Source organism: Lampetra planeri, chromosome 16, assembly GCF_965212315.1.
Source record: "Lampetra planeri chromosome 16, kcLamPlan1.2.h2, whole genome shotgun sequence".
Classification (NCBI taxonomy): domain Eukaryota; kingdom Metazoa; phylum Chordata; class Hyperoartia; order Petromyzontiformes; family Petromyzontidae; genus Lampetra; species Lampetra planeri.
In genome coordinates this window covers 8,111,989-8,125,481 of record NC_136122.1, presented here as the reverse complement: position 1 = coordinate 8,125,481, position 13,493 = coordinate 8,111,989, and the positions used below count along the sequence as shown (strand labels likewise).

The window sequence follows — 13,493 nt, the reverse complement described above, 5'->3', positions numbered from 1 at the left end:
ACCAAGAAGATGAATCCCTGGTAGTCACGAAAGCTTTAAATCGAAATGTAGTCCAATAGTTCGTAACGCATTGTTGCGCAGATTTTAAAGTAACATCACGCAGCTCTGGAAACATGTAACGAAAAACGAAATATGTATAGTGTCAAACGAGGTGGGGTGGTGGCGCAGTGGTTATCGCACTACGCTTTCAACACACCGACCGAAGTTCAATTGACGAGCAATACCAGAACCGGTCCTGAGCACCCACTCCCCCAACCCGCACTGACCAACGTGCTGAACTATCCATAATACAGGCTTTTTGAGTTAGATCGTGTAAATATATAAATGTGTCGTTAAACCCGCCAACACCTGACACAGCCAATTTAGTAAGGTTTCTCACGTAAACAGAACGTGCCAATTCGTTACGAGTACCGCGATCTAACACAAAAAAACCCGTATTATTGATGGCATTGGTCGCGAAAAGCCTACGTGTTAAACTGTGGTGAAGTATGGTCACCCCAACTCCCCGCGACCAACTTGGCGTGGGGAGTCCGTCACCCGCACCTCTGATTAGCGCGGTTGGCTCCGTACGGTGCGAAATAATTTCTAAATGCATACGTAGTGAATTGAGAAAGGACTGGAAAAGTGTCCTGATTATAAATGCCAAAACTGCAATCGAAAAATAAAGCTTGAAGTGCAGTAGGAGGTTGTCTAAACTGCCTCGAGGCAAATTGATACAGACTTCTGCAGTCCAAGCACCTTGTGTCATTTCCATTATTCCCATATTGAAAAGGCATCAACTGTGCGGTGGTGCCTGACATGCGATATTTTGCTCTGGCCGCACCCAGCATTTCATGTATATATATATATTTCCAGAAACGAGAGTTGCGTATGAGTAATGCAGCAACGTGTTTCTTAAAAATCCATTGATATATTTTCTGTAAAGATATTCCATTCCATGTAGCGTACACTTTATTTTGTCTCGGTGAATTGCTGCACGGACGTTATTAGTTGTATTTAACCCTCCTTTATTTGAAGCAAAGCTACATTTACTATATAGCTTTCTTGCCAGTGCACTCGATTGGTTTTCTGATGGTGCGACTAATTATAGCGACTCGAAGGCCAGGTTGTTTGGCATATGTGAGGGGTGTGTGTTCTGAATCGGAAGTTTTTAGCAATGAGCCATGCTTTGTGTGTTACTGTCTATAAAGGCAGTCTGTGTGTTTTTGTGTGTGATACCCAACTTCTTAGCAATGAGTCGGTGTCTGTAAGGGGCTCCGCAAAAAATAGCTTTCTGACCTTCTGCATAGGTCATTTCGGTTGTTGCTGTGCAAGCACTTCAATGTGTTTTCGGGTTGTACCCCGTGTTGTTCCTTGTGATGAACCAAAGAAGCTCCCAGCTCGTGGTGCGAAACGTCGGACGTCACGCCAAACAACACGCGGCACACTCCGATGACACATCGCAGAGATGTACATGCGGGTGTCTGACCCCTGTGTGTCGGGGTCAAAGCGTTCTCTCCTCTCTCTACGTCCACGTTCAGTTTCTTCCGGACACATCATCGCTTCTCGCTATCTTGCATTGAACTCGCACAGAAATTCTGCAAACATCCCAAGCAGGCTCTTATTGATAGCGATTCTGTATTAGCAAGCTAGAAAAACCTGTAAGGTGAATACGCACTCAGTTAGCAGTGAGATTCCTACACAGCGCTGTCAGAACTGCAGGTAGAGAGGCGTTCTGCACCCTGCCGAGGGGCATTTCTCCCACAATTTCCAGAGGACCGCAGGCGCGTCAGCGGATGGGAAGGTGGACCCATCATTGTCCGCACTCCCAATTCACCGCAAAACAAGCGTCCAGTTCGTTTTTACTGCGACAAGTACACACCTTTGTGAATAAAACAGCGGCGTGCGAGTGTGAAATAAATGAAAAGGCGTAGCCCCTGCAATTGCTCGCTTCTCTGCCTTTGCCCGCTGAAGGGACCTCCACTCGAGGATGTATAAAGTCCCCCCTCTAAAGGTATTTGGCCTACTCTTTCACGCTGGCCAAACATCCCGGAAGAGGCGGGGGGGGGGTAACCCACACTTCATCCCACCGCACGCGACCTGCCGGTCGAGCGACTGCGGTGAACACGTATAGAGGTGGAGAGATTTTAGAAACCTGCCCCCCCTTTGTTTCAACTGCCGCGCTGGGGGGATTGAACCGGCGACCTCTGTAATGAAAGTTCACCATGGCAGCATTCTCTCTCATGAAGTGTGTACAGACTAAAATATCAATATCAACAGCTTTTCTCGGGAGAGAAAAAATTGTTTCGGATGAATAAAAAGGGATAGTTGGGTAGGGGGGAGAAATCGTGCAGTCGCAGACCACATGAAAGTAGCTCTTGTCCAATAAAGTTTAATAAAAGCACTGGAGTGGGAATGTTTAAGACTTTCTTTTTTTTTAAGCCTGCTGCGCTGGGCGCCCGCGGGAGCGTTGGCCTGGAAGCAGAATGTGCACACGCAGTGGGAAAATCCAGAGTACAGTGAGACTGCTCATGGATAAGAACTTTACAGTGCCCCAAAAAATGTTAAAAGGGAAGAAGAAAAAGAAGACAAAAAACGTGAAATGAGAGAAAGGAGGGGGGGGGAAATTATGCTGGCACATTTTTGCAAATCGTTTCATCAGAGTAGTTGTAGATTTTGCGTTTTCTGTAATTGTTTGCGATTGTACAGGCGGTGTAATAGTGCGAACAACAAATTCGATACATTTCTTCGAAATTGTAAATGTTGGTTTTCTAAGTGGATGTGTTTCTGGGTTGCGACCACACGTTGTTCGGCGTGATGTCTGACGTTTTGCTCCACGTGCTTGGAGCTGTTTCAGGAACTTCAGTAAACAGCAGCTCCGATTAGCATGGTTGTCGACGTACTGTGCGAAAGAAGTTCTACATACGTACATACAGGAGCACAACCTCCAAAAAAACTATGCAAGAGGATTCCTTTGTTGATGTCATCAAATATTGTATTTGTTGAACTTCATGAGCAATTTCTCTTCTCGTTTACTAAAAACTTCGACAACCTTAAATCTTGACTTAAAGCTTTCTTGACTGCAGGAATTCATATTTTGGTCTTTCGGTAAAGTCACGAAGATAGGTTCAAAGAAAATAACAAAATAACAAAAAAATCTAAAAACTACAACGCGTTTCGATCGACACGAGCGGTGTTGCGATCGAAACATCGTAGTTTTTTTGTTATTTTTAAAATTTTCTTTGAACCAATCTATGTGACTTTACCGAAAGACTCAAAGAATATTCGACAACCTTATTTGATTATCCCTTGAAGATGGAGGGGGGGGGGTTAAATCGGTCCAATAATTGTTTTAATCTGATTTAATTTACTTCAGACAGCGGCTTGTTAACAAGTTAATGCACGTGAAGAGGTTGATATAGTAATTAATTCCTTGTATTATGATGTATTTCCCAGCGAAGTTTGATTGCTGCAACAAAGGATATTTTTATAGCCTGGCAGAGCAATGTTTATTTGTCTACATATTCAATTTCAACAGCATTCAGTTGTCATTTCAGTAATTGCATTATTAAATTCCTAGATCATCAACATGTGACTTAACTTAATAATTCCACGTTATCTGAATATTCAATGGAATGATTCGTAACCCCCTGCTATTGTATTCATTGCTTGAATAACGTGTGACCTTGCAATCCACGAATAGCAAGTAAGTAGTGTAAACATAGCACAGACCATGTAACATGCTTCGAGTAACTGTGTGTGCCTTGCTTGTTAAAAATGATTATTGCCTTGAGTGGCTTTTGTCTGTCTGAGATTGGGACCTGCTTGGTGGTTTTGCGTTGCTGGCCAATGGACAAGGCCAGCCAGTGAGACTTTTAAAGCCAAATTATTTATTGCCGCGTCTGTTGTGGGGGATTTAGTCTGCAGTAGCTATGATGCCTTTGAAGGCCCTCGTGCAAATGATTGGAATTCTTTTCTGGCCTGTTCTGGGTCTCGTCTGCGTACTGTTTGGCTGTGCTTCAGGATAGCCTGCTTCTTCTCCTTTTTTTTTTCTTTTCCGTAGCGCATGCTGGCTCGGCAGCATTTCGCGGTTTATTTAGGTTGTCAGAAGGTGGGAGAATTTCACGTCCGTTATTTTACTTGGTTCCGAGATCACAGTCCAATGTTGTTTGCGGCCGTTTGATTGTATTTTTTACAAAACACAAGGGAAAGGGCAATATTTACATTTTTTTTTTTAGTTTCTACATTTGTTGGACCGTGTACAGGCACGTGCAAGAAAGCCTAACGCCGCTTTCTTTGCCGTGCGTTCGATGGCGAAAAATCCGTGCATTCCAGGAAAAAATTAACTTCCGTGCCCTTGTCGGTTGAATAAAAGCAGCAGGTGCGGTTGGCAGAAAAGCATCGGGAATGCTTGCGGAATACTGTTCAAGCAACTAGTTTGTTCGACGAGATCTCGTGTGGACACTTTCCCAACGATGCGGCGCACATGGTTGATTGTGGATCGTTCAAAGGGTTAGTCTCAGGCCACTTAGAGATGTCTCTCTCGTCAGCTGTGCCGGTTCAAGAGTGCTAAAGAATTCGGTGGACAAGGGGTGACTTTTGAATGCAATGTTAAAATCGCAACAGCAGCATGATACGGTATTCAATTGTCCTGAAGCTTTCTTGATACTAAGCACACTTTTAGTGCCTCATTAGGGTGTTTGATCCAACATTCTTAAGTGTTTCAATGAAAATAAGTTTTATTTATAGTCACTTTGGTTGAAAATAGGCCTGATGCGTTTTCCATATGCTTATTCTGCTAGAGAGTTTATCTGGTTTGTGGCCTTTCAGGTCTAGAGGAATTATATTTTACAGGAGGGGAAAAAAGGAACCTCTTGGGGGAGGGAGAAAGGAAAAAAGTGGAAAATGCGTATAGGATTTTTTGCAGGATGTGTGGTGTTAAAAAAAAAGGAAGCTTATTGTAAAAACATGGTGCTGGGGTACTTGCTGGGGTGGCCTTGCATGTGTGTGTGTGTTCGTTCACACGCTCACCCTTGAGTCAGGGCTTTTGCTCTTCTGGACTCTTGTCCCGCCTGCTCCGGGCGCAAGCTGCAGTGGGAACGCCGCTAAAGAAGTGGCTGTGCGATATTGGCAGTTCTGGAGCGACGAACCAAGAGGGCACGCGCACCGCCCCTTGTTGATGTGTTAATCAGGCGCGGGCCCGTCTTGGGCTCGGGGGGGGATGTGTGATCCCTCTGTACGTGTCGTTGTCCGGTGCGTTTTAGAGTTGCGGCGCGCTGAAAACCTCCTCGGTGGTTGTCCCTCTGTCCGCGGGGAAGATGGTTTTTGTCGGAGGGGGCAAGAGCATTCTCTCCGCGCCGTTTTGATCGGCGCTCCTTGTGCGGATGTCAAAGCGGTGCAGTGTTGAGTGTGATGAATGGCAGAATGTTACTCCCCTGTCCACCCAGTTGGATTCGATGAATTGTGACAATTCAGGGCCGTAGTACCGCATGGTAAACATGCCCCACTGTGTTGTGTGTTGTGCGGTGTCCGGAGACGTGGTTGCGTATGAATGCCAGAGGACTCCAAAATGGTATTGTACGATTCTGTTTTAAGAATTTTTGAAACATTGCCACGAATGTCATTGCATACGTCATATGTGAGCGGAAAAACCATTGATACTTACACATTATTTAATTCCCATATCGTGAGCTTAAGACTCAAAGCAATTAAACATTCATCTTTCATTTATTTGCAACGATCTGCCATAATCGTTCCTCTATTTGAATGCCTCAATTGACGAAAAACGCCCTTGTTTGCAAGACAGCGAGGCCTTGATAATTGAATTTAGAAGAGCACTTGTGTGGTCTTAATTCTGAAGACCTTCCTATGCCGTGAATTACTCGTGACACGAAGTTCTCAACACATCTGCATATTTGAGTGCATACAAAACAACATTGCACGATGCATGCTTATCTGGACGATTGCGCGATGCGTGCAGTTGTAAACATAGCGCCACGAGCCTCAGGATACCCTGCTCCGTCATTGTCAACAAAGTTGTAATTCTTGTGCTGCTGCTGTTCTGTCCGTAGCCTCACACGCGCTCGCCGTTCCGCTCCGCTCTCTCCGCAGGTGACCCCGCGGAAGAAGTTCAAGTGCCCAGAGTGCACGGCGATTGATGGGCTGTCCCTGGACCAGACCCATATGGTGGAGCGGTGAGGCCCAACGCTCGCCCTCACGCACACAAATCCCCCATATAACCTTAACGGACTGTTAGGGCAAGTGCTGTTAGTGAACTCCTATGAAGGCCAACACGGCACACACGGGGGAGTGGGTGACCAGCACCACGCTCAGCCGCCTTTGTCTCCCCAGTTGGGGATGTTTACACACTGCACCAGCACTCATTTGTGGCCGAGTCAACCTATGGGAGGCCCAGGACCAGTTCAGATCACGGTTCAGATAATCGTCACTGTCGTTGGAAGCCGCGAGCGGGAACTGAACTCGGGTTGCCGGGTTCGTAGCGCAGCGCGCCAACCACCACACCACCGCTCCCCACGCACAACATAGACGCACGCACACGTGTACACGCACGTGCCACCACTCTCACCCCACGAGCCAGTGGGGCGAGCGGCTGATCGCTGACGGAGCGAGGCAGCTTCGCGAGCCGACAGGGCCTGTGCGCCGTGACGTATGGGGCACTTACCGGCAATCCTTCACCGGGGGAAGGGGTGTGGGCGGGGTGGTGCTCGCGCCCTTTGCAACATGTGGGCTCCGGAGTAGCGACGGGGTCAAACCGATATTTGCGCTAGCGTTTAATCACGAGTCGGGTGAAGGGGGCTGGGGGGGGTTTGGGCCGCTTTCATGTTGCGACTGTTGGCTGGGCGCAGAGAGCCTCAAACTATCATTTAAGAGTGAGCTTTTGATTTATGGGGGCACGAGGAATCCTTAGCATCTCAATTTATTTTTAAAAGGAAACTGGATGTGGTCATACTCACATCAATCTGTTTTCACATCCCTTTGGGATGCTGTGCATGCTTATGGGCAATTATGTAAAAATAACTTTAGAAAACATAGTTTAGTTTGTCAAAAAAAATTCGTAATTTTTGGACGCCACCCAAACTTTCTGGGGGCTTTTTTTAATAGGCCGTATTTTATTTTCCGTTTCGAGAAATAAATAAATATAGCCACACTCTTGTTAAGTTAAAACAATAGAATTTTTGCACAAAATATCAGCCGACTGTAATCTATAGCACTTGGTGCCAGAGAGCTTTAAAAAAAAAAAGTTCATTTCTAAGGCTAAAGTATGTTAAGTGCCAAATAAGAGAAATGAAAACATATTAATAAAAGAAAATCCAAGCTCACAGCAGTTTCTTTAAGAAAGTGGTGTGCAATGGTTATATTGAAAAACAATTACATTTAAAACTCACGCTTTGCAGTGGGTTCTTATAATAAAGCTTTGCCACATCTTCAACATTTACTTTTCCTTTTAACGCTGAATTGTCTTTCAGGTTATTCGTGACACTGATTCTGTGTTACAAATAACCCGAAAGACAGAACCCTCCCGTAAACATAAATTCCGCATAAGAAGGTACTCATTAAAAAAAAACAACCCCCTTGTAAGCGAGTTTTATGGAACTTAATGAAAGCCACCCTTTATGACACTGTTGAATAAAATAAACAGAGCATCCCGGTAAACGACTCGTGATTAGCCCAGCAGGGCTGCTCCTGCGAATGATGCAAGATGGAGTAGATTAATCCATTGTGTTCTAGTGCATTCTGGGTAAAAAATATGCATAAATAAACAGAACTATGTTCTGGATACATATTCTTGGTTCTTTCAGTAAAGTCACGTAGAAGGGAAATTATAAAATAATACGTGACTTTACAGAAAGAATCAAGAATATGAATCCCTGCAGTCACGAAAGCTTTAAATCAATTTATGTTCTGGATGTTTGCACATACATAAAATAAACTGTTCCTGTTGGAGTTCCAGACCAATATTACGGAGTTTACTTACCATACAAACTGCCCGGTAATATGGGCCTGGAAGGCCAAAATGGGCGACAGACTTAAAATGCATTTCCATGTACGTGTCGATACCCTTGTCCGTTTTTACCCAACATGGAGTGGGTGAAGCCCTCCGTGCGCACGCGCCGGGGTTCATGGCACAACCGTGGCGTTGTCTCACGTGGACTCCGCACCCCCCCCCCCCCCCGCCGTAGGTCGGAGTGCATCAACAAGTTTGCGTCGGTGTTCGAGACTATGCCCCTCAAGACCGTCGAACACCGAGCAGATCCAGTCCTCTACAAAGACGACTTCCCTGAAAAACTCAAAAGCTTCCCCAACATCGGAAGCCTATAATGTGACCATTGCACGCGCACGTGGCTTTGTAAAGTTCCACTGGATTTTTACTCTCCGTCGGTTTACGTATATTTTTCACAAACTCAGTCATTCCCCCCTCCCCCTTTATAAATGTTGTAGTTTCACATTTCATACCCATTACAACGTTCCTTAAATTAAAATAAAATGAATCTTGTCCACTTTAAGTAAAATGAAGTTGCAGAACATATGCATACTAATTGTATCGAGGATGGACGTTACAAGTAATGTAAGCGCCTGTTCATGTTATTACTGCGGCCAAAAGCACAATTGAGAGTAGAGCGCACGGCTCATTTAGTCCGAGCTTACTTTTTAAATAAATTAATACAAATCGCAGCAGCCACACAAGTAATGGACACGCGGGTGTAATATATGTGAAACACATGCAAATGTGTCCCTACACTCATTTAGCTTTCTCGTGCACATTCGTTTGGGCTATTTTACAAACACGTTTAAATGGTACGGGGTTTAAATAATAATAAAATGGTGGCATCAAAATTTGTTAATGTGAAGGTGAAGTTACGTGTCAGATTTTTTATTAACGCTATATGGAAACGTGTCCATTGATGTTAACCTCCACAGGCAGAGTCGAATCGAACCAAACACCAGGTTTGAGCGTTATTGTTCATAACCAAAAACTGAAATGTTTTTTTGGTGCTCCGGAATAAATAAAAAATATCCCCAAAAATGTTTTGCAGTTGCCATTTTAACCGGTTCAATAAATGGATATATTGTGCTTTGCAGCAACTTTGCTATTTGAAGAAAATCTATGATTTTTTCACAGTCGGTTTTACAAAGGTGAGATATAACGTTACCTGCAGGCTACAGCGATCATTAAACGCTATACAATGCTGAAGGATTTGTTTTATGGTTTGTGTCTATTATACATATACTTAGAATTTGCGAAAATACAAACACGCTGAAACAAAGCAGTAAACTGTGCAGAATGATCAAATTTGCTGCTATCCCTAATTTAAGGATTGTGTTGTGGAAACAACAGTTAATACTCCGCAAAACTCCCTTTTGCTATAAAATGTGAAGAATATTGATAATTTAATCTGGGAAAAAATACCTTTGTTAATTCAATTGTACTTCCAAATTTCGCCGATTACATGAATTTCAATACTCTGACTGCACCTTCGATGAATGCCCGGTACGATGTGCAGATCGCCACTGTCGAAGGCAAAGATAGCCGCCGAGTGTGATGGGTGCGGCCACACCACCCCTCGTGTGCAGTTCTGCCTCTAAATAGCAACGTCGCTCGCAGCACTTGGGCCGCCCATCTGCTAAGGGGGGGGGTGGGGGACGAGTGTGCACGTGGCAGTGTTTATCTGCATCATTCATATACGGACAGTCCTTCGGTGGGCATCCTCTAGACCCGTGCATATGAAGAGTTAAATGCTACACCACTCGTGCACTCTCGCACAGATAATCCTCATATCCACACACTCTTACACTCAGTCACACAAGACAGATACCCCCCTCCCTCCTCATGTAGCCGAAACAGACTTTGGGGGCAAGTGCTGTTTCCGAGCACCTTTGAAGACCGGCACAGCGCACGCTCACTACCACGGACTCACACTCACCTACAAAGACAAAGGTAGCACATCGAGCATCTAATTGTCTGTTGCCGCAAGTGCCTTCAGCGAGCACACGTCTAGATTGGCACGGAACACGAGGGGGTGTATATCCAGCACCTCACCAGACCGCTTTCGTCTCCCCCCGACGCCCGTGTGTTTACACATCGCACCGGGTATGCACTTAAAGGTTGAATCGAGCTTGTGGAGGGGCCCAGAAATCCTTCAGATCAACGTCACTGCGATCGGTCCTGGATGAAAGCCGCCCCAAGCCACTGCCACGCCTGCGGGTCTCAGCGCAACAATCCACCCAGCACGTGAACAGCTTTCATCGCTCCCATCATCTTTGATGGACATGCCCACAGATGCATTCCATCCTTTGACCGATATTCATGGTGGCCAACCGTAATCCCTTCTGGCGACATGTCTTACCCAAGCCACTTCAGGGAAAGGGTAAGAGTCCTCCATCGCCTTCATGTCCGAGTCTTTCTGAATCCGTCTGTCGATTTGCATCAGGTTTTTTTAATACCGACACGATGTTTATGTGTTTCTGCCCCACTGCTCATCGTGATTGCGTTATGTCCGTACTGTGTCGTTCAATGCATAGGGGATAAGCAATTAAACGCAACCAAGTATCGGACCGCATGTCTGCATCTACGTTTGCACCTCGATATTTCGGTTGGGAGCCGCTCACCGTTTCTTGCAGGAGGGGAGACCGTGTTTTAAGTGTAGCCTGCCATGGGGGGCTACACAGTAGGTCCTTTGTATTGCAAATATACAATTTTGAACCGTCTTCTTGGTTCTTTCGGTAAAGTCACGTAGAAGGGAAGAAATAATAAAATAATAAAAATTAAACATAAAATACAATTCTCATGACGTTTCGGCCACAACGCAAGCAGCCGTCATCTGTCTTGCGTTGCGGCCGAAACGTCGGGAGAATTGTATTTTTTTTGTTTTATTTATATTATTTTATTATTTCCTTTCTACGTGACTTTACCGAAAGAATCAAGAAGATGAATCCCTGCAGTTACGAAAGCTTTAAATCGAAATTTAATTTTGAACCGGTTTAAAGGTTTGGTAAATGGTTCAACTAAACCACCACGGTGGCGATATATTAACTACCTCGCCTGGTATACACGAGGTCGTAGATTCGATCACACCCAGCGCCTGTATGCCCAGATCGTGCATCTTCTCCCTTGAGTCGCGTGGATCTCTCCAGGTCCTCCCCCCTCCACTTTTGGCTGCAAAAACAAATATCCCACGGGATAGGCCACTTCGTTGCGCGATCATTTGTGACCAAGTCGCGTCTGATAAAGAAGAGTTGCATAGCTCGGCAAGACCTTACCTGGTAAACATGGGATGCAACCCAAAACCGCAACCGAAGACCAATCGGTTGGACTTCCTGCCCACCAGGCTCACCGTTTGCTGGGAGTAAAATTGCCCCCCCCCCTAAAAGAAACGAGGGGGGGGGCAATGATGAATGAACGTGCGTTGTGCTTAAAGTCAGTAATGCTACCTGGACTTTTTCAAAGAGACTGGGTGGGGGTGGTTGTTAGTTCGTCAACTTTCAAGTTTACAAATTGTGAACGGTACAAGAGAAAAAAAAGAAAAGAGTACCTAACGGTGGCTCGCTCAGCAGATTTTTACCGTGCGGTTAACAGGCAACGTGCAACAGCTATGACGACTGTTGTCTTAACTGGCATCTTCCTTTGAAGTTTTTGCAAACTGGTGGGCGCGCTGCAAGGCGCGTCCTTCTGGGGACACGCTTTTAGAGAGTTTCGGTCTGTAACCGCAGCATCGCTGTGGCTTTAGATGGTGGGGCATCCGTTTCACGCGACACCCCAAATGACCGTGCGCGGAATATCAAAGACCACGGCCGATATACTCCAGATTTAGTGGAGTTCACTTACAATGTAACCTTTATACAAGTTCTACATTGTTAAATAGTAAAACAGGCCATGTTACTTCTACGGAGTGCACACATCACAAGCAATTATAGAAACCCAAACATTGCTCTCGCAATAGCACAAACACAGCCAGTTACAACACAACCCGATGACACCACGGCTTCACAGATGTCCGCCACGAACGCTGGTGGGAGAAATCGGCCGACCAACCCCCGAAAGATCACCCGGCTCTGGAAGGGACCAAACAAAAAAGTTGCAAGCACCACACCTCAGGAGGATCACCTCGATTCCTCCTCCCCGCACATGTCCCAAATGTTGACACCACCCCGCAGTCATCACGATTACACTGGTAGGAACCTCTTGGTTACACCAGCCCACAGGGGATTATTGTGTCCGTCCGTCGTGCGTCAAAAAATTGGGAGGGGTGGGGCTGGGTGGAGAGGGGAGGGTGGGGAGTGGGGCAGAGCTGGTCACCCCGTGATGTCCTTATAAAACTCAACGTTTAACCTACTCACGCCGGCTTGTGCCCGCCCTCACAGTCGGCCATATTTGCGGAATACACCACGCCGCCGTTGACCCTGGCCATTGACCGAGCAACCCAACGTTCCTACCAGCTCCCTCCGCAGGGATATGTTTAGGCATGGCCCCGTGAGCCATGCGACACGAAGTCCCCTTCACGGCAGCAGCGGGGGGTGGTGGTTCCCCGGGTTGTCCCAGCCCTGGCTCCAAAGACGATGGTTGAGGAGGCCACCCACTGGTGACAGGACTGCAGAACCCCAGGTCGACCGCGCCCACCGACCAGCCAGTGGTCATCACCCCCCCAGGCTGGACTCCGAGGCGGCGGTTGCGGTGCCGACCCACCACCAACACGGCTGGGCTCCTGGGCCGTAGAGGGTTTTTTTTTCCCCCGTGGTACTGCAGTCTCGCGTCTACCAGCATAGCGGCCACCTCGAGCAGGACGAGACGCTGAATGGAATCTCCACCCCCCCCCCCACAATCTCCGCGGTGGGCCCTTTTATTGAGTCGCACCCTTGGTTTTCTTTCCCCCCCCCACCCCCCCACAAATTAATTAGCACGGCGTGCTCATGAGTCCAATCCCTCGTGCGTCCGAGCTGATCTAATCCCACACACACCTGCAGCCACTTTCGCACAAAGCCACCGCTGCGCGTCCCTCGCTCCTCAATCAAGAGACACCATGCCCCCAGGACGATCACTCTGACTGCCACACGCGCCAAGTGTGTTAAATGTTCCTGCGCCTGTTAAGAATGTCGCCTGCACCCCACCAACCCCCCGCCCAACATCGTTTACTCGGTTAACCTTGCAGGTGTCTACTACGTAAGTAATAACGTTTCTCTTGATGTTTGCAAAAACACGTTGACAAAAGACGCATTGTAATTGGACTGTTGAGATGCAAATGCTCATTTGTCTTGCGCCAGCGTGGACCCCTTGCTTTGTTGGCAGCAAAAATTGTTTTATTATATCAAAGATGAAAGATCCCCCCGTATAGCCTTAACAGACTGTAGGGGCAAGTGCTGTTAGCGAGCACCTATGAATGCCGGAACGGTACACGAACGAGGGGTGGGTGGCCAGCACCACGCCCGACCGCCTTTGTCTCCCCAGTGGCGATGTTTACACACCGCACCAGGTACTCACTTAAGGCTGTGTCGACCTA

General features: G+C 46.7%; 1 protein-coding gene across 1 annotated transcript in view; it reads left to right on the top strand.

The window, feature by feature from the left end:
• The window catches only part of EXT2 (exostosin glycosyltransferase 2), a 74,110-nt gene extending 64,917 nt beyond the window's left edge, over nt 1-9,193 (top strand). Inside the window, exons 14-15 of the mRNA XM_078601479.1 lie at nt 6,091-6,173; nt 8,181-9,193. Coding sequence (XP_078457605.1) covers nt 6,091-6,173; nt 8,181-8,319 — 222 coding nt within the window. The 3' untranslated portion in view covers nt 8,320-9,193. The remainder of the gene's footprint in view (nt 1-6,090; nt 6,174-8,180) is intronic.
• Nucleotides 9,194-13,493: the final 4,300 nt, after the last annotated feature.